Genomic DNA, 27,631 nt, shown 5'->3' with positions numbered 1-27,631 from the left:
TGTGCCAACACATCACATCATCTCTGCAAATACCCCTGGCCCCTGCTCGACTTACTGAACTCAGTAGCTATGATTGAAATATTATGCCAGGCAGACTCCTCTCTGTCCAGGCTTTTGAGCAGAAACACAGATCCATTCCCTGGATGCACATTGAACAGGCGGTCCATGTCAGTCCGACGGTCGATAGAGTACCTGTAACAAGGGAGACAGCAAGAAGGTGAGAAAAGGGTAAGTTAAGCAAGTGGGCTGGATAACTGATAACTCTCAATCTGATGGAGGAGAGTGGACAGCTATAGGACATGTGCACTGTGGAGTTCCTGTACACATGTTTAGGTCTTTAAAGCTGCTGAAGGTACAATGTGAGCTCACAAACTTTGCATTAGTGTGGGATTGAACTGCTGAGTGAAGCTGTTTTTTTGCTTCCCACAGGATTTTGTTGTGTAAAATGTGCCACGAGCCCTCTGGAAAAAAAACAAAAGCACACTGTTTTAATTGTCCAAGTTAAACTATTTTAGTTACAGAAATGTTTCCATGGAGGCCTGTGAACTTTTTGCCAGTAAAAAAACATGTAAAAAGTGTTTTAATTAACCCATGTTTTCCCTAAAACCAGAATCTTACAGAGATTTTAGAAAATCTAAATTAAAGGATAGTTTAACATTTTCAGAAATGAGCTCATTCACTTTCTATCGCAGATTGAGATAAGAAGCTTGCTACTGTCACCTCCATACTTAAAAAACCTGGACTCGACCTCTTGTACCTTGTACCTTGACAACAAACAATCTTCCTTTTGTCTCCAAAATCCTTGAGCAAGCTTTCACTGCTCCACTCAAATCCCACCTCGACTTCAATAACTTCTTTGAAACATTCCAATCAGGCTTCCACATCAAACAGCACAGAATCTGCCCTACTTAAAATCACCAATGGCATACTTCTATGTGCTGACTCTGGATTCCTCATCGTCTTTGTCCTCCTCAACCTCAGTGCTGCCTTCGACACCATCAACAACTCCATCCTTCTCACATGGCTTCAGTACTCACTCGGCATAACCGGCACTGCCTTCTCCTGGCTCAACTCCTACCTTTCTGACAGACAATCATTACTTCCCCATAAGGGTTCACTGTCCCTCTCACCAGCTGCAGAGCATTATGTTAAACTGTAATGGTCAAATGCACATATGTTATACACCACACACCAATACATCTCCATAAACAACTACAAGTCCTCCGCCGTCATGGCCTCCATTTTCACTGCTATGCCGATGACACTCAACTTTACCTCTCCTCCAAATCCATCACCGACTTAAAGTCTTGGATGCAACAGAACTTCCTCAAACTCAACTGCAATAAATCTGAAATCCTCATCATCGACCCCAACACCATCACCCACTACACCCAGACCTTTTCACTCAACACATCAGCTTCATTGTCACCCACCTTTTCCAGACTGCATTACCCAGTTAACTTCCTTCCCGTCTCTCCTCCTCTTCTTTTTTTTAACCAATTACTTTCATCTTACCTTTGTAAAGCGTCTTTGAGTGCTTAGAAAAGCGCTATATAAATCTAATTTATTAGTAGTAGTTAAACTTTTCTTTATCTAAATCCTTGAGCAAGCTTTCTGATTCTAAACAGTGAATCACTTAACATATCTGAGGTAGAACATTTAAAACAATAATGATAAAACCGTTTTTTAACAAATATGCATGAGGAAAATAAGTAATAAGGAAAATCTTTTTTTTAGTCCCTTTCCTCAACAAAATAAATATCTTAATAGAAAATAAAGTGCTAATTTGTTGGCAATTCAAATTAATTAAATAAAACATTTATTGAACATTTGTTATATTGTTATTGAGGAAAATTATATTTTTTTTATATATATATTATATTATTTGTTTTATTGCCCAGCCCTAATAGTGGTATAAACCTCTATTCAGGGTTTGGTGTCTAAATTTTTAAATTCTCTGATCTGTTCCCCTAGCTGGACTCCCTCATCTAAATGGTCCTATTTACCCACCATCTCAGTCCCTTATGTTTTTTAAATTCAGGGCAGTGTTTGGCCTGAACGCCAGGTTAGGAGTGTGAGCTGTCACACAAATGCACACACAGGCACAACCATACGGTCAAAATGTACATGTACGTTGTTAGCTAGCTACAGCCAACATCTGCACAGTTGGTACATATGCTGTTTATAGTAAATCAACACTAGCTGTGAAATTCTCACAAATTATGTGAGGCCAATATTCTCCCCTTTCATCCTGTCCTTGATATATACTTTTTTTAAACTCGGAAGTGAACTGAATCATATAACTGTGCTCCACTGGAAGCTGCTGCATTCAGTCCTACTGTAGCCTGTTCAAAATATCACAGCTACTTGAAAATCTTTTCCCACTGTCTGTGGACTGCTCACAGAGCATTCTCTATTTTTGAACTAGTTGCTGAATGCAGCTATTCACAGCTTCACAGCACTCCATCGATAATAGAACTGAGATGCTTTTGCTTCTGTCTTTTGGTCTGCCTGTCAAAGTGGAGGCAAATTGCTCTATGAAAAAGAACTGAATGTTCTGTAACATATTCAGTGTCTGGTTTCACTATCCACTCCAAAATATAACATCAAACTAACATCAGCTGGTAATTATGAACCAGTCAATCATAATGATTTCTTTACATAAAGAGATACAGTATATATCATAATTAGAAAACACTTAACAGTAACATAATAACAATGTGAATAGGTGATACAGTCACAGACAAAAGTACAAACACATGATTAAATTGAATTGTGTGCAAGTGTGTGTGTGTGTGTGTGTGTGCCCTCCTGGCATATCATTTTAAGAGAACTCCATGGTTCCATATGTTCCTCATCAGTTCTCCTGCATAGAAATAAAGGCTCAGTTCCAATCTCTATCTCCTGTCATTATTATGTCACCCATCAATCCATACATCAATATGATTTCTTTTTAGCTCATCCTGCAATTTTCTGCATTTATATGGCACACTTTTCTATAATGAATAAATCATACGTTGTGTCCTATTCCTCTTTTTTGGCAGCAGCTCAGTTAGCTTTCCATGATCAGGAAAGTTTCAACATATCTTAATAGTCTTTGGACACCCTGATCAATACCTGCTGCAACAGAGCAAATTACAGAGGACTTTAGGCATTTTACTTTGTGAACATCAGAATATTCCCCGGATGTATTGATGCCGTGGTTAATGGACAATTACTAACGGGAGAGCAACAGAACTCAAACTATCCAAATGCCTAGCATCAATAATGAACAGTATTGCAGTGAGGTTTAAATATACCCTGTAGGTGCAGGTTTCTGTTGTGCATATACAGCAGTTTTCATACACAGCTGTATAGTGAACAGACGCCTTGGTTTCTAATTTTAACAGTGATCACTATACCACCTATATTTTTTTTTAAACATACTTCATTTTTCCCCTCTGTTTCCTCCTTTTCAGACTCTCATCAGAACTCCTCCCAATCCTTTAGAGAGTTGAGGTCCATTTGAAGTCAAACTTCATCCAACTACGATGTAGTTTTGCTGAGATTTCTAAAATAGCAAAACACATGCAAACTTCCAAATGTAACAGCCCTGCACTGCAGAAACAGGATTTCTGTTCAGTCTGATAGGAGGGATGATTGCTTTGTCCAACTGAAATCATAACAAATGAAAAATAATGTCAAAGACATTGATTATATATATATATATAAAATCTCAGATTTTTATAATTGATATAAATCTGAGTGCATTTTCTTAGTGGTTTTAAAAAATAAGAACCATTTAGTATCTAAACTGAGTGATGCAAACACTTGCTTGCAGGCTTTTATGCTGTTTAATGTGCTAGAGTTAACTAGATTAGCTATGGGGATGGGAATCGATACCCGGTTCCAAAATTTCTATAAAACCCAAAAATCAATAAGGTCCAAGTTTATCACTACTGCTATCGAGACTAGTGGGTCCTTTAATGTAGTTATTCTTATCTGGGGAGTCAAGTCATGTCATTTAAATCAAATCGCCACCGCCAAACCAGTCATGCTGGAGGATGCTGCAGGCAGTAGAACGTTCTCCATGGCGTCTCCAGACTCTGTCACGTCTGTCACATGTGCTCAGTGTGAACCTGCTTTCATCTGTGAAGAGCACAGGGCGCCAGTGGCGAATTTGCCAATCTTGGTGTTCTCTGGCAAATGCCAAACGTCCTGCACGGTGTTGGGCTGTAATCATAACCTCCAACTGTAGACGTCAGGCCCTCATACCACCCTCATGGAGTCTGTTTCTGACCGTTTGAGCAGACACATGCACATTTGTAGCCTGCCGGAGGTCATTTTGCAGGGCTCTGGCAGTGCTCCTCCTGCTCCTCCTTGCACAATGGCGGAGGTAGCGGTCCTGCTGCTGGGTTGTTGCCCTCCTACGGCCTCCTCCACGTCTCCTGATGTACTGGCCTGTCTCCTGGTAGCGCCTCCATGCTCTGGGCACTACGCTGACAGACACAGCACACCTTCTTGCCACAGCTCGCATTGATGTGCCATCCTGGATGAGCTGCACTACCTGAGCCACTTGTGTGGGTTGTAGACTCCGTCTCATGCTACCACTAGAGTGAAAGCACCGCCAGCATTCAAAAGTGACCAAAACATCAGCCAGGAAGCATAGGAACTGAGAAGTGGTCTGTGGTCACCACCTGCAGAACCACTCCTTTATTGGGGGTGTCTTACTAATTGCCTATAATTTCCACCTGTTGTCTATTCCATTTGCACAACAGCATGTGTAATAAAACCTTTGCAAGTAAAAAGACAATACTTTATCAATACACCTGTCCAACAAGCAGCATGTACAAAGTTTTATTTTAATCTGCTCTGTCCACAGTTTCTCATCCTATATGTTTTATGTAAGCACAGCTAACGTTAACTTGGCAATTAGCCAAATGTTACAAACAAGCTAAATAGAAAGTGTATGTCAGGAGAATAGACTGATCTGTAGTATTAAAATGTGGCACACTGTTTTAAACTCTCAGCTGCTGGCTCAGACAAAGCAGCCTCTTCTCTCTAAAGGCAGTTAACAGCAGTAGAGGAGGAGGAGGAAGAGGATTCTTTCTAAACCTCAGTCAGTATTGTGATATCTTTGACTTTGCTGTTGTAAACTTGAAAGAGGTAGTATTATGCTTTTTGGCTTTTTCCCTCTCCTTTATTGAGTTATTTCTCTTTTTTGTGCATGTAACAGGTTTGCAAAGTGAAAAAGCCCAAAGTCCAGCCCAAAGGGAGTTCCCATCTCCCACAGAAAGCTCTGCTCTGAACCGCTTGAAAACAGCTCGTTTGTAGTCCACCCCTCCACTTCCTTTACTTGTGACATCACAATGAAAACGCGTCAAGCGGCTAGCGGCACGCCCTCAAACCAAGCTAATCTGAGCAGAGGCCTTTGGCTCGACTCGCCTTTGTTTGGTTTTCCATTGTAGAAATGTTGCACCTGTACCTGCTTCCAGGTACTTTTTTTTGTATCACCTCACCTCAGTTGAGGTTCCAAGCGAGCTGAGGGATACTAAAATGTAACGTGAAAACATGACAGATTGCTGATTGGTCAGAGAGAATAAACACTATTCACCAGACACAGGCCAGCAACAGAAAGTTTTATATTTTACAGTTTTCGTATGGAATTTCATCACTAAATCCACTTCTGAGAAGTTTTGAGGTGAGAAATCAGCTGTGTAGATTTCCAATATTGACAGTTTTACGAGAAGTGATGGCGGAACAAAAATATGTATATATATGAATATTTTTGGAGTTGAGGAGCTCCGCAAAGTGGCTGCGGGGGGAAGCCTGCTGTGACCCGTGGGAGGAGCGTGTGAGGCCGGCCAGCCGCCCGCTCACAGAGCCCTCTGCTCCCGCTGTCACACAGACCGCTGCAGCAACAACGGCAGAGGAAAACACAGCTGGAAGGTTTTCATACCGCTTATCTGTCTTTACATTCTGAGGAAAGTTGAAACTTTTAACTTAAAAAAGAGAAAGCTGTGTGGATCGCTGGTGTGTGTGTTGCATTGAACATTACGTCACGGCAGTTGTATGTGGCATCGCTATGATGACAAGCTACGTACTATCTCTGGGTACTATCTGCAATAGAAAATGGAGCAGGGCCAAGTAGAGTCGAGTCTATCAATTTGCGCTGTAGTAGCATTTTTCGGCAAGGCAGCATAACGTTAGATCGTCAGAACACCGGTAACAGTTCAACGTTTAGTCCTGATGGTGAGATGTGGAACAATGATGTTGTGTGGTTGTAGACTTGTGAGTAACTTATACCGTCTGCTAGCTTACGGTCGCAGTCGGAAGCGGTTTTGATTTGGATCACACTACCTTGTTTCTTACAACCTGCCCTTCTCTGCTTCTCATTGGCTAGTAGTCCTAACCTGGAAACTGCGCATGTGCAACTCCCAACAAAGATTTTGTGCAAGTAAGATGCATCACTCTGTAGCTGAAGAGCGGAGCGTACAACACACAGGGTGAAAAGAGGAGCTGCAGCAATGTGCGAGATTCTGAGTAAGGTTGAGTAAAAAATGGTGTTTTTTGGAAATTAAACCATATAAACCTGTTCTGGTACAACCCCTAATTAAGATTTTGAATGTGAAAATGAGCATAATACCACCTCTTTAATGTTGCTGCTCTAAAACAACATTTAGTTGTATTTCAAATATTAAATTCTAATCCTGTAATGAATTTGAAAACAACCTGGTAGCTAATATGCACACTTCAATATTAGTTTATCGCAAATCAAGTTATGACACATCGCAGATTCTCCTTATACCATGCAGGCCTCACATCCTCTTCGCTTCATTTCTCATTTAGCTGCTTGCTCGGATGGCTGAATGTGCAAAGCGGTCAAAGGACGAAGTGAAATGCCATTTATGTTCCAAGTTATTATTATTTCTAGCTATATTTATTTCTTGTAAGGGGGGGGACGCAACATCAAAGGACGTCAGTTAAAAGGAAAAATTCAGTTCCCTCAATTGTCTTCGAGTTGAACACCACTGAGTCTGCTGCTGTTGGGTCTCATCTTACTAAATAACCGTCACCAAATAATAGAAAATTTATCAATCCCCATCCCTACTTAGCTATTTAGCTTGATGGCACATTTCCCAGTAAATGCTGACTGCATACAGGTTATTTTCCTACATTCTCCATCTGGGATGAACAATGAAATGTATTTTCTGTTCTACTGTAAAGTAGCAAAGAACAGTACTGAAAAATGCACAACTCATCAGGATCACAAAGTGTCTGAACCCCATAAAGTTCACTCCCTGAATTCACCTTATTTGTCCAGATTTCTCTAAAGCCTGATTTCAGTATGACATTGGCGAAAATTTCAACTGTAAAGTTGGTGTCACATGGATTGGAAAATAAATGTAATTAAAATAAACACGCACCATACCCCATCTGGCTACTTTGCTCATGGGTGTGACGAGATCTTGTGCGACGAGATCTTGCGATATTAAAACGTGACGATATTTCTCATTGAGGTCAAAATGTGTCTCATGGTATCAGCATGATGGAGCGTGAGACTGAATGTTTTTTATGGTGGGAAGCACCCAAAGGAAACAACGCGCAAACTCCACACAGAAAGGCCGGGACAACTAGGGTTTGAACCCACAATCTTTTGCTGTGAGGCCACAGCGCTATCCACTGGACCGCCCATGTCAGCGTATTGTGATTTGGCTATGAGACATGAAAGGCATTACTTGGTTTCATTTTCCGTTGGCCAACTTTTGAATTGAAACTTTTTGTGACTTTCAGTTGAATAAAAGAAAAAAAAAATTTAGTCATATATTCCATATGAGCAAAGTGCCTTATTAGTTGATAACATATTTTTAAAATCATAAATTGATACAAATTTGAAAAAGTTTGGCCTTACTTGACCATGCTGCGAGCTCCATCAGGGTCCATAGCGCTGACTGAGCCCACGACTACGCCTACTGCAGCATCTTCCTTCACCTCCATCAGATAACTGGCTTTGTCGAACAGCGGCGGCTCATCCACGTCCTCCACCCCAATCCGGACCGTGGCCATGTCTTTGGAGCCTGCAGACATGAAGCGAGGATCCACCTGGGTGTTTTGGACCTGGATTTCTACTGTGTAAGATGGCTTCCTCTCATAATCCAAAGGCTGCAGAGGCAAAGAGAAAAAAACATGACACAGGGGTAGCCACCAATTATCGTACATATAGCACAGACAGACTGAAGTTCTAGAGGCTGATAAGATCACATATGTACAAGACAAGAATATTTATGAATACACAAATAAGTCATACAAATATTCCATTTGGCAGGTTAGCAAAAAGAGTGTGTGCTGGCCAGTAAATGTTGGCTTTTCAGCAGCTAAATGTCTGCCAGTGAGTGGCTAACTTTGTCTGGCTGCTGTGGCTCAGGATGCAGCCATACAAAGTTAGCCTCTCTGTGGCATTAGGTCGTCCATTCATCACAGGTTTGGCCGTTTGACCCAAAGCTGCACATGTCAAAGTGTCCTTGGGCAAGACACTGAACCCCAAATTGCTCCCAAAATGGCCAGCACCCTGCCGCGGGCCAAATTAATATATAAATAAATAAATACTCTGATAGCGGATGGTGCTGAAATAGATCAGTCAGGTCAGCACCAGTTAATCACATAATCACTTCCTCTTAAGTGATTGTGCCTACAAAATAAAAGTGCGAGCAGCTCATATGCCATACCTGCTGCAGAGCTTCTCTCAGCGCTGTTCTCAACTGTATTTACTAATTCTGAACGTGTTGCGTGTTCAAATTGAACCAAATGCGACACTGCACTCCCTCCCGCCACGTTTGAAGTCGATTGGATGAACGGTTACTGACATAATCAAAATATAAACAGACAAACACACAGTGATTCCTGTCTTTATTAGAGAGATAGCTGCCTTCAATCTAATTTCCAGCTGCTGGAATAAGGTTGATCAGAGCTTGTGGGACAGAAACTAAAACAATGAGCTGAAAGACCCTAAAGGCTAAGGTAAGATTAAATTATTGATCAAAGCAGCTTTAAATATTGGTGATCTATATATTTAGCCAGCCAATACAAATTTTTGATACCTTTTATGCTTGACGAACAGCCATTTTGGCACTGGTTTATGATATGTACAGTGATACCTTACGTGATATGATACGTATTACATACAATGGTCACAATACATCTGAATCACGATATATTGTATGTGATATATATTGTGATACATTGTAATACAATACTCTACACAATTTACAGAATTTTTTAAAATAGAACTGAAAATACAACTTGTCTAATTTGTACATCACATTATTTTGACAACTGTTCAGTGACACAGTGTTGTGCTGCCCTTTCTTGGCATGCAATGTCTCCATCTAGTGGTAGCTGTTTTTAGGCCACTGGAAATTGTGTGAGTATTGACCCTTTGCTTTGGTTGCTATAGCTAATCAGTGTGGCATGCTGAAGCAGCAGAGTAGCAGATCAAGCCAGTGAAGTTAGCATTTTTTTATTTCACACAGAGCACAAAAAAATATGCCTGTAAGTATTTGCACACTATGTCGTTCTGAATGTTTAGCATGTGAAGCAGTTAAGTTAATATTACGTTATCGCAATCGAGATTCTAATGTCTGTTAGCATGTTAATGGCGATTCCCATTATTTGTTAGCACTGAGCTAACAGCCAAAGTGCTATTTTTTATGTTATACATATGATAGGCTGGAAAATAGATATAGTATTGTGGAAAAAAGTACTGCAATATATTACTGCATAATTTTTTTGCACAGCTGTAATTACTGAGAAAGAATTTTTGTAGTATATTACAAAACAAGTTAAATAAGGAATTAGACTGGCCTAAAATCCAGATTGAATTGTTAACATATAATTTTACATTTCATAGAAGCAAGGGGCATATATATTAAAGGAAAAAGACAAAGACTGTGCCGATGAGCCCAACCACAAACCCAAACAGAGTTTTTATACAGCACACAGTCATAGTTACACCATGCATGATATCATACCAGGGTATATACAGGGATCCTGAAGTAAAATTCAATACCTTTTTAAGACTTTTTCAACATATTTTAAGACTGCCGTGCCACTTTGAACTGTAACCAATTAAATCAGTCACACACCTTTAAAAAGGGCAATTTTTGAGTTTTTAAAAGGAATTTAAATATATTTATAACATATTCATTGCCTATATGTCATCAGGTTGTAATGCCACCTAAAAAAAGATGCCTATAACAGCCTGTATGGGCCAACTGTTTTCTACGTGAAGGACTGGTCAGATTTCCTGCGAAAAGCAAGTGTCTTACATAAGCTATGACGTTTATGTACGCAACATTACAGCAAATCATGTGAAACACAGTGTGATTTTGTGTTTTAGTTGGTTTAAGCTAGATAATGTGAGCTTGCCTGCAATGATACATGTGATAACTTTCATCGACCACTTGATCAATACAACAAAATTCAAATAGGCCAGGAGGGAACAAAGATGAAGAGAATAAACTGAGTGATGAATAACGTAAGTAGTGTAGGCGCTGCAGCACAGGTAACTTACAACCTGGAGGAGGAACTAGTCTAAATGACTGTATTAGTGTAATAATATAACATTAAAAGCATATTGTTAATGTAATAGTAAACTGTAAGCTTGATATTAATATATTCATTATGTTACTATATTCAATATAATTTCATATAATAGTATATAACTTCCACTAGTATAATATTAGTTCAAATTACAACTGTTTCAGTTTGGGGTTGTTTTTTATTCATTAACTTTGTGCAAGAAAAATGCTCTAGGCTACGTCTCCAACCTTGATGGTGGGCAGGCTACTAACTCGTCAGTAATCATAACCATTTATGCAGAACATTGAGTTCAACATTTATAAAGTTTGTTGCAGCACATCAAACTTTTTAAAAAATCCCGCTCCATCCAGGCTGTGATTGATCTGTGCACAAAAAGTGACACTGACGAGAGCATCGGCTTAATGAAAAGCTGAATGCGTTTCAATAAAAGGCAGATATTTTGCTAAATAGCCAGCTAACGTTCGCCAAACCCACACGCTCCTTGAATTTTCCCTGTTGTCTTCTGTTTTACCGATTCCGCTGCTGGCAGCACATTCCGCTCTTGTTTTCCAAGAACGGGGCTGTTCAAGTAGCCACAGAGCGACCGGCCAACCGGGTTAATCCCGTTACTCCTGATCGCCACTCCGACTATGTTTTGAACAATTAACAATAAATCCAGCGGGGTGGGAAATTACGGTCGGTTTTACTCTGGAATCATTTACGGATCTATTTTTTTTAAGCATTTAAGAGTGAAATAGGCGCCTAACGTTGCAGAAATGAATCACAGTCGCTACTCACTGCCTGTCTAGTGTTTTTGGCTATGCATTATAAATAAATACGTTCACCTACACTTTTAGCAAACAAACTTTTGGACAAACAGGATTTTTACATTGAAAAAAATATCTTCATAATTGAATACCTTGTTAAATGGCGATTAAGACTTTTTAATGGCCTTAATTTTCGCAAAATTGATTTATTACCTTTTAAGACTTTTTAAGACCCCGCAGACACCCTGCATACAGAACACTACATGTAATCTAGCAAGGAAGTGATTTTAATTAACATATAATTTAACTTGATAAGTGAGAAGCATCAAAGACATGATTTATGGAATTTAAGAACACATCTCTTTTCTTGTATAATGACAGTCCGAATGACAAGAATGAAAAAAACAGCATCTGGTGTTACAGAGGAAAATCTAACATTAATAAAATGTGATGTAAAGCAGACAGATTCAATCTGATGACAGATGATAATAGTTTTTTTTTAAAGTGCATCAGCTGTGACAACTATGCATGGTTGTTTTTTCACCCAAGAACAAAGCTTCAGATTTACTTGAACAGCTCTACATGCGCTGCCTTTGCCTCCTTGAAGGAATCCTGGGTATTGTCCTCATCTCGTATCCTGCTGACAGAATATCATTACTTCTTTGTTGAAGCTTGCAGACTTTCTTAGGTTGTGTCAGCAAGAGGAACAAAAGAATTTCTAAATATCAATTGTGATTGTGCATCAGTAAACATACAATCTGTGAGGACGCTGTGATTCATTTGTAAAATCCAGCAGCATAAAAAGTTCCAGGCCTGTGTATTAGTGCCTGCTGCAAAGGCTAGGGCTGGGGGTTGTGAAGGTAAAGATGAATCATTTTAATTTGGTTTCTTTCATCTGTCAAGCATGCCAGGCTTTGCATATTTAACAGTACGTGTAAAACAGACTACGTGGGCAGGGTCCTTATGAGTCGAAAGTGTGGGATCTGCTGAATCACCGCTTTAGAATTAATTTGATTTAACCAAAGCCGTGAGAAAAATATCAAGATAATTCAAACTGGAACACGGGCATTAGAAAAACAACAGATTTCACATTATTTACAATAGATGCAGTTTGACTTCTGCATTTTATTCTGTCATTCATTGTACAACTAGTGGAATTTAAATACTGCTATTTATTTACTTGATTTTATATTACATTATTCCTTATATAATGCATATTTAACCCTTTTTAGAAGATGTTTTTATTGTGCTTCCTCTTAATTATTCTTGCCCTAAAGCCAAGCCTGGCTTTAGGACTTCACAAATATTTTTATGAATGTGATTAGCACTCTGAGCCCACAGTTTAGTCCTCCCCACTCTCACCTTGCTGACGGTGATGACTCCCTCCTGGGTGTCTTTGTCAGTGGAGATGTCAAAGATGTCTAAGCCATCTCCACTGACAATGGTGAAATACATCTCAGCATTCTTCCCAATGTCTCTGTCAGTGGCTTTAATTCTCCCAACTGGAGTGCCGGATTGGGACGACTCAGGAACTCTGAACTGGTAAATACCTGAAAACACAGAATAGAGATTGAAAGGCAGCTGCATTATGTAACACTAGTGCTGCTTTTATGCAAGTAATGCTGGGATCACTGTTGCCACTATGAACCACTGTGTAGAATTGCAAATTTTTGACTTCAATATCAAAGTCGTATCAAAAGAGAAACAGTGCTCGGCTGCATTGCATACCAACTAATCGCCCTAATTTGGTTGGGAAACCATCTGGACCAGGTCAACTCCCAGACCATGCTACTTTGATGGCCTGTGAGGGGTGGTTATGTTAATTCTTTTTAATATAACTTCACAAAAAAAAAAAATGCAGCCCTCATTCATTTAAATAGAGCCAGTTTGTCGGTGCAGTGGGGGTGCTGTTGTTGAGGGCAGATTTTCCCCGCCCAAAACACACTGAGGTCAACACATTTCCTTCTTCATAAAAAATGTGCTAATTATAAAAAATAAATAACTAGCTTGCTTCCCTGCCTTTCTTGCCACGTTACTGCCACCTGAAGACAGGAAGAATAGTGTGAATTCAATGGCAAGAAAGTGTATATCTTCAAACAAACAAAACAGGGACCCACTAAAAAAAACATTGCTCCACAACGTTACTGGTGGTCAAAAACTTCACATGGTACCTTTAAAAGTAGAGTTGGGCATCAAGAACAGGTTCCAAATAGGAGTTTGGAAAATTTGGTTTCAAATCCAATCATCAGTTCCAAATTTAACATGCATAAGTTTTGGTTTCCGTTGTGGCCTCTATACTTTCAGGCACTTGTTCTGTTGCAGCCATGGAGCACAGTAAGCGGCGCTCAACATTTTCACATTGAAAAAGCCTGGGTCGGCACTGTGTAACACCTGTGAAACACTTATTTCAGGAGGATACACAAGAAAATGGGTAAACACATACATCTACACCTCGTTTCACTCTCACATTAAGCAAATTTCAAGGGCCGCCTTTTTTCACCTATCGTAATATTGCAAAAATCAGGAATATTCTGTCTGAAAATGATGCAGAAAAACTAGTCCGTGCATTTGTTACTTCTAGGCTGGATTACTGCAATTCTTTATTATCAGGCTGCTCAAAAAAGTCCATTAAGACTCTTCAGCTGATTCAGAATGCTGCAGCACGTGTTCTGACAGGAACCAGGAAAAGAGATCACATTTCTGCTGTCTTAGCTTCTCTGCATTGGCTTCCAGTAAAATCCAGAATAGAATTTAAAATCATTCTTCTTACCTACAAAGCTCTTAATGGTCAGGCACCATCTTATCTTAAAGAGCTCATAGTACCTTACTACCCCACCAGAGCACTGCGCTCCCAGAACGCAGGGTTACTTGTGGTTCCTAGAGTCTCCAAAAGTAGAATGGGAGCCAGAGCGTTCAGCTATCAAGCTCCTCTCCTGTGGAACCAGGTTCCAGTTTGGGTTCAGGAGGCAGACACCATCTCCACATTTAAGAGTAGGTTTAAGACTTTCCTCTTTGATAAAGCTTATAGTTAGGGCTGGCTCAGGTGAGTCCTGAACCATCCCTTAGTTATGCTGCTATAGGCCTAGACTGCCGGGGGATTTCCCATGATGCACTGAGCTCCTCTCTCCTCTACTTTCTCTCCCTCTGTATGCAACCTCATCCCATTATTGCATGTTACTAACACAACTTCTCCCCTTTCTGGTAGTCTTGTGCTTTCTCGTCCCTCTCTCCTCCTATCACTTCCTGCAGGTGTTTCTGGCTCTGGAGCTGTGGAGTCTGGATCTGTGGTTGCGGGTCACCTGCTGCCCCTGTGTTCCTGCTCGACAGCCTCTGCTACAATTATTGTTACTAGGCCGATTGTTGTTATTATCATTAACATTATAATTATTATCATTAACACTACTATATATACCTTTACTGTCTGTACCTCTGTGTGTATATTGTGTAGGCTGCCTCCCTCCCCTCTCTCTCTCTCTCCCCTTCACCCCCAACCGGTGGAGGCAGATGGCCGCCCACCCTGAGCCATGGTTCTGCTCGAGGTTTCTGCCTCTTAAAAGGAAGTTTTTCCTTGCCTCTGTCGCCTAGTGCTTACTCTTTGTGTGAATTGTTGGGTTTCTGTAAATAACATCACAGAGTCCAGTCTAGACCCACTCTTTTATGAAAAGCACTATGAGATAACTGTTGTTGTGATTTGCTATATAAATAAAATTGAATTGAATTGAACCTACAAATCAACAAGGAGTGTACTATGTTCAACGTGCTGTGCTGGTCTCCCTGTCCTGCCTCATCCTCATCTGACAACCCCGTGCTGACTAGTACGTTGTTGCAATATGATAAATGAACAAGTTCTTTGACCAAATTGTTAAAATTGTGGTGAACAGCAATGTTACTTTAATGTATTGTTTTGGCATAGATAAATACACGCAAATTGCTAACGCTAGTAGACTGACTGCTGTTAATGTTAAGCAGCAAAGCAGGGAAAAATGCAGAATAAAAAAGGCATACAAAAAAAATCGGAATTGATTGTATGAATCTGAAAATGATTCAGGTGGGATTAGTAATTACACAATCAGCAAGGAATTGCATGACTGTTGACCACAGTGTCTGTCTTGATTCTATCAAATAGTGCTAAAGTGAAGACTTCAAATTCAAATTCTACACAGAGTGGCTGTAATGATTCCCCTAAAACTCTGGAGTCTGTGCTGATAAAAAAAAGGTTTATCCCCTTGGGGAGGGTGGGTGGGATTGTCTCATGTAATCCATTTTAAGGTAGGTGGAAGGATTTTTTCCACACGTTGTTCACTTTGACAGGTGTAGTGTTTCCTGTCTAATGTGGCCCTGTGAGGCACAAATAAATGTGATTTACCATAAAAGTAACAACACAGCCACCTGAGTCAGTAAGTAGAGACTGGTTGACTGGTACTGATCAAGAGCCCTATTAATCAACCCTTTCATAGGGTTGGAGTCAGGGATAGAGCTGTCTCACTTTGTTAATGGGAACAATACCAGTCATAGAAAATAGATATACCACGTAAACTCAAACAAAGACAGAAAGTTTGTCTCTCCCTGAAAGAAATCATTTGACAGCATAAATGCTGAACGAAGAAACATCTTGTGATTGTCTTAGCACTTGGAATGTTGGACAGGTAGACAGCAAGAACAAAGAAGCATTCTCAGTGCAAAAAAAGTAGCGTAAATGCTGACGGAAGCCAGGCGCTGGAACAATGTATCTCTGCCAGACTGCTGACTATGATTAAAAAAAGCATTTCAATGTATTTTTTTGTGAGTGTGATCCTTCTGTTCTCTGGAAGTGCTAACACTGTGTGTTAGTTTGTTGCAGAGACGAGATGGCCGTTTTCCTCTTCACTGTGAAACAAACTGAAGTCCAAGTACACAAACACAAACTAAATGAATGAAATGAGAGGTTGCTCTGCTATCTGACTGAGGCACTTTCCTATCAGGACACTTTCCTTTACTCAGAATGTGTGTGCATGCATGCATGTGTGTGTGTACATATGCTCCATCTCAGAGATCTAGTGGTGTGTAGAAACCACAGTAACTATATGCTGCTGTAACACAGCAGGTGTCATACACCCTGATTGCTAGACAGAACTTCACCTGCAACTGTTTATGTGTTTGTGTGTGTCACACAGGAAGAGTGAGATGGAGCCAAACTAACAGATCAACCTGAGCAAGTCAAACCAAACCCGGTCAAACTAAACAAAACAATAAAAACATATAGAAACACACCAACAAAAAAAAAGGACACAAAATGAGTTCAAACAAAATATGTCTATACTGATAACATTTTATTTAAATTATATTTAATAATAATAATATTTTAATAATATTTATTTAATTCATTCAAAGTAATACATAACTAACACTAACTTGGCAAAATAATGTAAATGGTAAACAAATAAATAAATGGGATAAAGTGTTACAATATCTATAGTCATACTCCAGTCTACTGTGTAAGACTGTTGGTCCCTTCTGAATGGAATGCTTTCCAGGGTGAATTTATAAGGTCAAGTATGTCAAAGTTGAGATGCTAGAGTGGTGTAACAGGCAGTCAACCAGAAGCATATGTGATGCTTTGATTTGATTGGTCTGATACTAAGCAGATAGTATTTTACCGATACAAGTGGGAGCATGGTGAAACCCTGAACAGCCCAGAGGTAAAGAGAGGAGAAGCAGATTTCATCTCCACTCAATTTTCTTTATGGTCGGTTGGAGATTGTGTTGTCTATTGGCTTTGACACTGACAGTACTGATTGGAGTCTTGGTGTGAAATGAACTGACATGTGTGGACCACTGTGCGTTCTCCTTTTAGGAAAACCAGTTTCTGACCTTCAGAGTGGGGACAGTGTTTGGGGGTAAAAAAAATCAGAGCATGTGTGAGTGTTAAGTGTGGTGACTTAAACAGAAAGATAATGCCACGTGCAATCTGTTCAGCAGAACCTTGGATGATCTCACTGTACACCCTGCACCGGAGAAGTGAAATAGTGAGTGAATGGGTGCTAATGCTGGGTGGAGAGGAGAAGGGAGAAACTGACACTTTGATAAAGTGACTGTGATTGAACGTGGCAGAGATAGAGAGGGAAAGGAAAAACAATTAGAAGATGAAGAGATGGATGCAGAAAGTCATAGAGCTGGAGAACGAAGGGGACGAATTCTGCCTTCACGTCAGTTCATGAGGATTAGATGAGAGGATGACTGATGTGATCAAGGCCAACAGAGCAGCAATTTACTCAATTCTTTTACACTGCTACGGTCCTGAATTACTGCTGATGGACACACACACACACACACGCAAATTCTACCATGTGTCAATACAGCCTCTTGATGAAAAGCGGCTAAATTTGCACCAGCTGTTGCTAGAGTTCAAACTTCAGCTGTTATAATGCATCTACTAAAGTCAGATTAGCACTGACAAACTACTTCTGACAGATGTAACTGCTGTGCTGCTGAGTCACAGTAATACCATATGAATTGCTGCTGTCTTGACAACTAAGAACAACGCCAATGCAGCATATATTGTGTGAACAATTTTCTTTTTTCTGAGCATTTTAAAGCCATCTCGTCCATGTTGGATTACAAAACTGAGGTTCAAAGTTCATTTTGATCTGGGAAATGGCGGTTGAGAAAATAATCTCACCACAGTGTCCAATTACTTGGTGTTATTACCATACCACCTACAATTCTGAACCTCAGCTTAGTTGAAATGCAAGATTTATTTGTGGTAAATATTTTTTAAATTTTGATATTTCATGCTGCTTTGTCCTGATCCTGTCTTGGCTCACAACACAAAAGAGTGACATTTAAACAATTCAACAGCAACATCTTTTCCCAGAGACAGTGCTCTTGTTACTCTGCATAATCCAAAGAACATGCTGTCATGTTTCATAGGGACCATTTCTTCAGCTGAAAAGTGTTACTGTAAAGGCTGGATTATTCAGATTTACCAAAACAATCTGCATGGCTATAAACCCCATAGGCACAGTAAGTAAAATAGATGTTTTTTCTCACATTAAAGCACTGCTATATCCCAGGCTGAATAATTGACCCAAAATTTACAAAGTTTCAATCATGTCAATCTAAAATCAATCTAAAATTTCACTGGATCACTAGATGTTTTTATTTATGTATTACAGCTGACCACAGTGGATCTGCCCTCTGGTCTGACACCTGAGAGTGAGAGTAATTCAAATCCAAATACTGCATTCCTACTGGCCTGGTGAGTCCCTCACAGGAGCACAGGAGCCCCTATGGCATGGCCGTGGTGTCACTCAACCCATAAAAGGAGAACGCCCCAGTCTCTCCTCGCCTTCCACTGATATGCAGACTCCTACAGGAGGTAACCCATATTCAGCGCTTAACTTTATTTCAAGGTGAAGGTGAAGTTCTAGAACCTTTTGGATCCCAAAGGAGACCATTATACACAACATCAACAACAATCTCAGATCTGTGGAAGTAAGATACGGATTCCACCGTTTGCTTTAGGGATTAGGGGATAACCTTGCTCTCTCCACAAAAAGTCGACTCCTGTGTTTTCTCCGCTGCTGGGAAGGATCAGCGCGCTGTTGAACCCACGGCAGCGTGGTGTACTGGCTATCAACAGAACCCAAGCTGAGAAGGCCAGATTACCTAAACCGACTGCTGCATACATTGTTATCAAGAGCAATTTCAATTAAGAGGCTTGTGTCTGGACAGAAATTTATAACTGTGTTATTGTAACCTAAGCTTCACTTGGTGATTTTTGTGAGAAATAACGGACCGTCTTGTTTATTGTTTTCATGCCTAGCACGAAAAAAATAACTGTTTCACTCCCATGCTGCTGGGCCTTTACCCTGTTGTTCCTGACACTGTGTATGAAGCAAATAGCACTTTATCAAGACCAAAGTTCAGCAACATGGCTGCTGAATGCAAGTTTACTGCCAGTTCCTGTGATGAAGTGGCAGTTAATGTGTTTTACCACGGTAATTAAGATTTTATGCATCTTTGCTTGTTTTAGTTCTGCGTGCAGAGCCAATAACTACTCTTTTACTGAGACCAGGACCACAGCCGCTGAATGCGAGAAACTGGGATCTTATATACCTTGCTCTGTGTGCCTTTTTCTCTTTCTCTCGTCCTAACCTACACACACACACCTTACGTGCTTGCACACACAAACACATGTTTAACTCACAGGTAGCATGTGGCCTAATCTCCAGCTAAGCTCCACGCCATCTCACTGAGGACTGGTATAGTGTGTCCTCCATTTTGGTTCCTAACCCCTTGCTTAAGCTACACGGGAGCCCGCCATTTTGGAATATTGTGCGACGAGCCACCAATGTGGTCACAATCATGGCAAATATGACCATGTAGGTGGCATCTTTCGAGCTCTTCCACTTTCGGCTGTAAATGGGAAGGTTGGCGGTTCAATCCCCAGCTCCAGGTTGTGTGTTGAAGTGTCCTTGGGCAAGATACTGAACCCTGAACTGCTCCTGGTGGCTGTTCCAGTGTATTAATGTGTGTGAATGTTAGTTTCTGTTTGAGCACTTAGGCTCAGTGTGTGAATGGTGGATGCGAGGTAGTATAAAAGCGCTTTGAGTGGTCGAAGACTAGAAATGCGCTATACAAGCACGGAATATTTACATTTACAATCCTCCCATGCTATATACACTGTTTTGCTTAAAGCAGTTGATGGTAGTGGTTTATTGGTTGAAGATGTTGATTGATCTGTGCTTAAGTGAATAAATCATGTATTTTTTAAAGAGCAGCTGCCTGTGATTACTATATTGTGCTAAGCAGGCAAAAACCTTTTTATTTGATAAAGATTTGGCATTTAAACAGACAGACTATTCCTGACTATTCAAGTTGCATTATGGAAAATGAGGGATCCAGTGTGTTTGGAGTTACATCTTTAGAAGGGATTAAAAATCAGGATACCGTGGCCTCTGTTGTCTTGATTTTGACCATTTAAAAAAAAATTATCTCCCCAACTTTATGGAAATGCAATAGGTGCTTGGACAACCCCTGCAGGAGCACAGCATTCAGGATTGGAGGTGGCCATGTTGGTTCATTGGGTCTTGAGTTACCAAGCTTGAGTTTGCACTTAGGGCTGCAACAGTGTGAGATTTTCATGGTAGGATAACACAAAACATCACAATGAATCCTGTATACCACTGCAATCCTACTTTAAGTTACCAGAATGTTTACTATTCATATTATGTGGTCAAATGATTAGTCCATAAATTTTTTTGGTCATTATTAACAATTTTGTTAATTTATGGTTTAAGTCATTTATCCATCAAAAATGCCAACAACTGGCTGGCTCCAGCTTCTCAAATGTGACTATGTGCTACTTTTCTCTGTTTAATATCATTGTATCTTGTATATATTTGGATTTGGACTGATGGTGAGACAAAACAAGCAATTTGATGATGTCACCTTAGGTTTCTCTTGCTATGGCACTTGTACAAGCAGCAGTTGGCAGCGCCTTCAAACTTCGCTACACTTTTGTTTTTTATCTGTTTTTTTCTGGCTTTGTTGCCAAAACAAGTGTTCCCTCTGACATAAGTACAGTCATTGGAAGTTCAAGATGGTGTTTTGGATTAAAGAGCAGCAGACCACGATCTACCTGGCCCAAACAACCGGACCAGGCACCATGGCGGGTGCGGTGATCGCACAGAAGAGAGGAAAGAGAGTCAGGAGAGGAGCCATGCTGGCCCAGCTTGGACTTAATTCTGCTCCTAAATAGCCGGTCTGGACAAAATGGGACTCATGTTGACCAAGCAACGGAATTCAGAGATTGCTGTGCCCACATCGTTACAGAGACTTGCCCCATCAACAGCGGCAGGTGGTCCATGTTCTGAGCTGCCAGCGCAAGACTCTGGCAAGATGAGAGGACGTGGACTCTGTGTTTTACGTCGATGATGCTTGGTGTACAAACACAGTCAACATGGACTCTGTTTCCCAAATGTCAGAAATTTTCATACTATCATCTGGTTGCTGCTGTTTACATTCCCCCCATGCAAATTCAAAAAATGCACTGTGGAATGTTCAGGGTTATACTAAGTTATACTTGTCTGTATATATGTATTTAAATAGCTGTATTGTTTAATTTTATTTTATATGTTACCATATTTTAATATAGGCCTACACTTAATTATATGTTGTGTGTGTCGCATGAAGGAACTACAAATTTCATTTCTTTTTGCAGCCTTGTCCTGTATAATGACAAATAAACAACCTTGTACCTTGTTGTGGGGAATATTGAATGTCACTTCCTGACATGTTATAGATGATCAACTGATTAATCAGAAAATAATAGAAAAATTAATCAAAAACAACCAAAAACCATAGATGGCAGCCCTAAACCAGTGCCGGTCCAAACTAAAATATGAAGCCAAATGTGGAGAATGTATGATTAGAAGCAATGCTGCTGTGCAATCCACAGCTCAGCTAATACACTGCAGCAAGGGTCTTGAGAGAGTTTGTGCTTCTAAGTCCAAAGCCCACATGTTTAGACTGTTCCTGTGATTAAGGATTAATTAAGTTTAATTAATTAAGAAGGCTTTCAGGAAGAATTAATGTTACTTGTCACTGACTAATTCCCCTGGAAGGACACACACAGCTGGTAAATCATTTTCCAGAGAAGAAGAATCAACATGCTGGCAGTGAATGGTGCTCCTGCTGTGATGGACAGGACAAGTTATAGAGTATAGTTCAGGAACACAAATGGCAGTAAAATTTTTCCTCAGTGTGGTTTCTATGGTTGCCACGGTCACAAGCAGTAACACCGGGTGGCTCTGGCTCAGGCGGTAAAGTGGGTTGGTTGTTAATAGGAAGGGCAGCGGTTCAATCCCCGGCTCCCCCAGGCTGCATGTCGAAGTGAACCCTGAAGTGCCCCAGTGAATGAATGTGTGTGTTGAGCACTTAGGCTCAGAGTATGAATGTGTTTGACTGGTGAATGTAGATGTGCTATATGAATACGGAGCATTTACATAACGCCAAGTTGATCCATCTTCCACTTTGATTGGCCATGGAAAATATCTGTGCTGGTGACTGTGTGGTAGCAGCATCCGCTCACTGTCTGCTACACCTTAACCCTGCTTCCTGCAGATCTATGTCAAGCCAACACACTTCCATTACATAACTTTAGTTATCAATAACTGGAGTGCTTTAACTGTAGCCCATCATTTCTCCAGGTGAGAGGGTCATTTAATACCAAATTTTCTGCCTGAACTTCTGAAGGACTGTTTTTCTGTTTCTGTTTTGGGTAGTTGGAAATGACAGCAAAGCAGCTAATCCATTTAAATTTGAACTAACATGGCTTAAAACACTCTGTCAGAATCTGAAAAGTTCTTAATCAGTGAAATCAGCAAAGACAAATTCCCTCATTATCTTAGCAATGCTTGCTCCAGTTACAAAAGTAGTTAGTGACACATGCCCTTCATGTAATTAAAACCAGCTGTCACTCCTCACTCAGGATTTCCATTATTGTATGCACATTGTGCTGCCCTTCTAAAGTCATCTTTTTCTCATTAAATGGTGAAACATCAAATGTTTGTGGATTGCCTCTAATTTTTATTATAATGGGAACATTTCCGTCATTCTGTGACTTCTTCCACATTCTGTCAGTTTTTTTTGCAGCCATGGAAGTTAACAGTAGTTGTTAACTGAACTTTACCACACATGATGACAAGCATTTGATTCTTTGATTCTGGAGTAAACTGATCATATTTAACAAGGTATGGGAAAACACACCAGTTATCAAGCCCTTTTCTGCTTCTGAACGCTGTAAAAAATGCATGTATGTGACTCATTTAAATGCAGTCTGCTTCAGAGGCGTTGTCTTACTCTGAATGAAGCGGGGAGGGTTGTCATTGACATCAGTGAGGGTGATATTGACCACAGTGGTTCCAGTGAGCCCTCCTCTTTGTCCAGCCATATCTTTAGCTTCGATTACCACCTGGTAGTGCTCCCTCTGCTCGCGGTCCATGTCACCAGGACCCAAGGCTGTCCGGATCACACCTGAATAAAAATAACACATGCTTTTTTGTTTAAAATCTGCCCCCCCCCTCATTGTGTATCATTTGGTGCAAAAACTACGTGAAAGTGAGGGACACAGCAGAATGGAAACTGGTCTTGTGGATTTTACAGAGCTTGAGTCAGAACATTTAGGCCCCGTGTCCACCAAAGCGTTTTTTGCCAGCTGAAAACGCCACCTGCTCTTCTGAAAAGGGTGCGTTTTGGAGGCGCAGTGGGGGTTTTTTCGAGACGCTGTGGTTGCTATGATACATAGTTTCCGTGGAGGCGATGTGCTGCAAATAGGGTGGCCTACTTACTTTTACTGAATGTAAAAATGTCACCACAAAGTACGTAGGCCTACTTGCTTGAGATTTTGTGGGCGAGGAAACACCTCGGCGAGTAGGCACATCGTTTCGTTCAAGATCGGATGTGCTCGGTGTGGTGTTTGTCCCGCCCCTCCTGCACTGTGATTGGACGGCTGGGTAAAAAGTGACAGTGACGAGCACAGCATTTTTCCCAAAGTTGAACATTTTTCAACTCTCGGCGACCGGAAAAAAAACTTGGCGCGGAAAAGACGCTCAGCGCCTCGTCACACTCCTCCTACCAGCTTGGAAAAACACGGTGCTTCCATTGGAATGAACTGAAAAAAGACGCTGGCGTCACAAAAAAAACCTTGGTGGACACAGGCCCTTAGCCTATCTTAGCCTAAATTCTGGAAACATGAGGAACATGGCTCCTTCCAAAGTAAAAAAAACTATCAACACCTCTAAAGAGCACTGATTTACCCACTGCATTACCGTAAGAGTTACGTGATGGAGCTATTTCTTGGTAAATATCAGCACACTTATTACTACTCCTAGTTTATTTGATTGGGTGGGTAAAATAGTTTTGGGCAAATTTGGGTGATTTCGCCAATAAAAAGCTTACAAACAACAGGGCTGGGTGAGATGCCCAAAAAATGTTATTATGAAAAAATCATTATTCGATATCAATAATTACCAGGATACTGTAAATGTCAATTCATTATTTCTTTCAAGTTAAGCGAACTTTTGCTCCTGAGTAACCAGGTGGTTAATTGTGGATAATTAAATTTTTCTTTATATTCAGAACAAACACTTGCTGCAAAACAGTGGATCACTTCACAAATCTGAGGTATGATTAAAAAAAAAATGAGTAAAATTAAGTAATATCTTTTTTTTGTCCCCTTTCCTCAGCAAAATAAATATCTTAATAAAAAAAAAAATTATTTGCTTTTATTGCCCAACAATATAACAGCTTAATGCTTACAATATAGCATTAAGGTATACTGCAATGAATTCATTCCTCCTCTCCTCAGAGAAGTGAGACTGACAGGAAATTCAGTTTTTTTTCTAATTTGAATGATCATTTAGCATACATCCATACTTTAAGATTTCATCCTTAATGTTTTCATGAAATCAAACTCCATTTTTGAAACTTTTTATAGTTTGTATTTAATAAAAAAAGCATTTACAGTAATGCCCGACCATTCCCATCTTGGATTCAGATGGTCTTCACAAAGGGCACTGACAGGAAACAATGCAGCATGTATGTATATCTAATATATATTGTTTACTGTTAGCTCTATGTACATCTGTGCTACGTTACTGCTAATGCCAACATCCTACTGCTGCTGTTGCACATTTAAAGCATTCAATTTTAAAAGCAATTTTAACACACAAAGATGAGATTAGTATTGGTCTTCCCATCTGAAGAAAGCAAAACAAGTGTATTTCTTTTTATATTCATTAATGTTCCTTTAATTTTCATTAGCTCATGGGCTATAAGTTTTCCATTTGCTTCAATATTCTTGTTGTTCTTCACATTCCACTTCCTGACAGCATCCGGAGAACATGGGCTACCATTACTGCTTAATCCACACAAGCTGGCCACAGCCCTGATTCCTCTATTTGTTAGAAACAAACAGATGAGCAAAGAGAGGGTGATTACTGCCTGATAATCTAAATGGATGGGTAACTTTTTTATTTACAGAGAAAGTACATGATCAGGAGAGGGTTGACCTGGGCTGTGTTTTTATGAGATGAGATGAGCATATTTTCTCTGTCTTTTTTTCAGTATAGCAGGAACAAAAAATTTTTTCCAAGCTTTTTACAAAGAAAACACATATTTTGGCTTAAAATGAGATATGGACCTGCAACAAAGAAGAGTATCATATTCTCATTGTTGATTCACGCTGTTTACCCAAATTCAATTCTGGTGCTGGTAAAGACACTACTGGAAGATTTCTATCACAGAATGATCTGATAAATTGAATCTGATAAAGTGAATATGTAGTAGTGAGATCCAAAAGTGGCATTAAGTGTAAGTTAAAGTCAGCAATCCAACAGTAAATTAGATTTCCCAGCCACGTTATACAATGCATGGCCATGTTACCTTTATGCATAGGAATTTCTACATTTCTACAACAAAGTTCTACATTTGAGAAAATGTAGGTCCAAAGAAAATGGCGCTCTGATGGCAAGGTAAAGTTCCATTTTTTAGGTGGCTAAATTGTGCTTTCCCGCTAACCCTGTCCACAGCAGTACATTGCTTAGCTTCCCTGCCGATAAAACTCTCTATTTGTCCAAATTGGGCACCGGCCGAAGCTGCAATTTCATGATGATGATAATCTGTGATAATACAGCATAATAATGAAGTACCTTAGTACTGCAGAGATGGCTGGCTTACAAATTTTTTTCTGCAGATGTAAGAAAACATGTTTGTTTGGTACAGCCCCAACAAATGTTAAATCATCATGATTTTAATAGTATTTAATATCCAAATCGTAATTAATCTGTTAAAATAATCACAATATGTTTTTTTTACCATATCGTTCAGGCCCTGGTCTGAATGCCTTTTATTTTCTCACTGTTCTTACCGGAAAGTCATAACCATTACTTACAATACAGGGACTGGGATTTAAAGGATGATTCTGTCAAACATACCTGTGTTTGGGTCCACAGAGAAATAAGGGTGTCCCTGGCTGATGCTGTAGACTAGTTTGGCACTGTTCCCATACATACTGTCATCAGCATCTGTAGCTGTCAACTGGATGACTGACGTACCTGAGAGACACACATTGACATGCCTATCACTGATAAATATCACATGATCTGGGGTATACCTATGATGCTTTAATTGTTTTAAAAAAGAATGAACATTATTAAAATTGGAAAGAGCAATCAAAGCAACCCTAGCTCTCTTCCTGCAATGAGTCCAGTAAGAGTTGTCCTTACCAATGTCAGACCTCTCAGGTACACTCCCGGTGTACACTTCTTTGCTGAAATGAGGCTCGTTATCATTGATATCATGGAGTTTGACAGTGAACTCAGTCTCTGGCTCCAGCTTTTGACCTGTCCGTTTGTTGACCACGGTGGCTCTGAGGATGTAAAAAGCCTTCTCCTCACGATCCAGGCGGCGAGTGGCGTGCAGGTCGCCATTATTCTCATCTATGACAAAGATGGTGCCGGCCCCCTCACCGGACAGAACATACTTTACTAAGCCATTGCCGTGGTCCTGGTCCGACTGGAGCTGCAGATGGACACACACACAAGTGCTTAATTATCATCCTTTGAATGACAGTTACATGACTGACTTCAGTAAGTCAGAGTTTCAGCATACAATAAAATTCTAATTTTAAGAGACAAAATTCACCAAGACCTGCCCTTAACTGGTACAGATTTAGCTTCACACTCAGGAACTTTAGAAACAGCTATAAAACCTATATATATTTAGACTGTTTTGCTCCCATTGTTCTTCACCAACTTCAATGATTTCTTCATCTAAACCATCAACCTGCCTCTTAGACCCCATCCCAAACTGTCTTTATTAACAGGCTATGTGCCACAGTCCTTTAAAGTAGCTGTAATTAAACCTCTTCTTAAAAAGCCCACCCTTGATCCAGGGATTTTAGCTATATATCTATATCTATTTATCTAACATTAATTTCTCTCTAAGATCCTTGAGAAAGCAGTCGCTAAACAGTTGTGTGACTTTCTATACAGTTTAGATTTTGATTTTCAGTAAGGACTGGTGACCTACTACTACTAATGACCTTCTAATTGCTTCAGAAAAAGGACTCTGTTCTGGACTGTTTTGAATCTAACTCTGGTGAGATCTTAGTGCTGCATTCGACACCATTGACCATCATATCCTATTACAGAGACTGGAACATTTAATTGGCATTAAAGGAACTGCTCTAAGCTGGTTTAAGTCCCGTTTATCAGATGAATCTCAGTTTGTACATTAACAATGCACACCAAAGTTAGTCACCG

The 27,631-nt window shown here is 40.1% G+C and overlaps 1 protein-coding gene across 1 annotated transcript in view; it reads right to left on the bottom strand.

Moving 5' to 3' along the window:
- Positions 1 to 27,631, bottom strand: part of cdh6 (cadherin 6) — a 99,581-nt gene that overhangs the window by 18,010 nt on the left and 53,940 nt on the right. The window contains exons 3-8 of the mRNA XM_038717186.1: positions 26,594 to 26,888; positions 26,303 to 26,422; positions 23,169 to 23,342; positions 12,687 to 12,874; positions 7,892 to 8,142; positions 56 to 192 (exon numbers count right to left, since the gene is read on the bottom strand). Of these exons, the coding sequence (XP_038573114.1) occupies positions 56 to 192; positions 7,892 to 8,142; positions 12,687 to 12,874; positions 23,169 to 23,342; positions 26,303 to 26,422; positions 26,594 to 26,888 (1,165 nt within the window). The remainder of the gene's footprint in view (positions 1 to 55; positions 193 to 7,891; positions 8,143 to 12,686; positions 12,875 to 23,168; positions 23,343 to 26,302; positions 26,423 to 26,593; positions 26,889 to 27,631) is intronic.

This window comes from Micropterus salmoides, unplaced genomic scaffold (genome assembly GCF_014851395.1).
Source record: "Micropterus salmoides isolate LMB-PRFRI ecotype aquatic unplaced genomic scaffold, ASM1485139v1 Ms_hic_scaffold_14, whole genome shotgun sequence".
NCBI lineage: Eukaryota > Metazoa > Chordata > Actinopteri > Centrarchiformes > Centrarchidae > Micropterus > Micropterus salmoides.
Note: the sequence above shows the minus strand (reverse complement) of the source record. Positions and strands in the feature narration are given on the sequence as shown.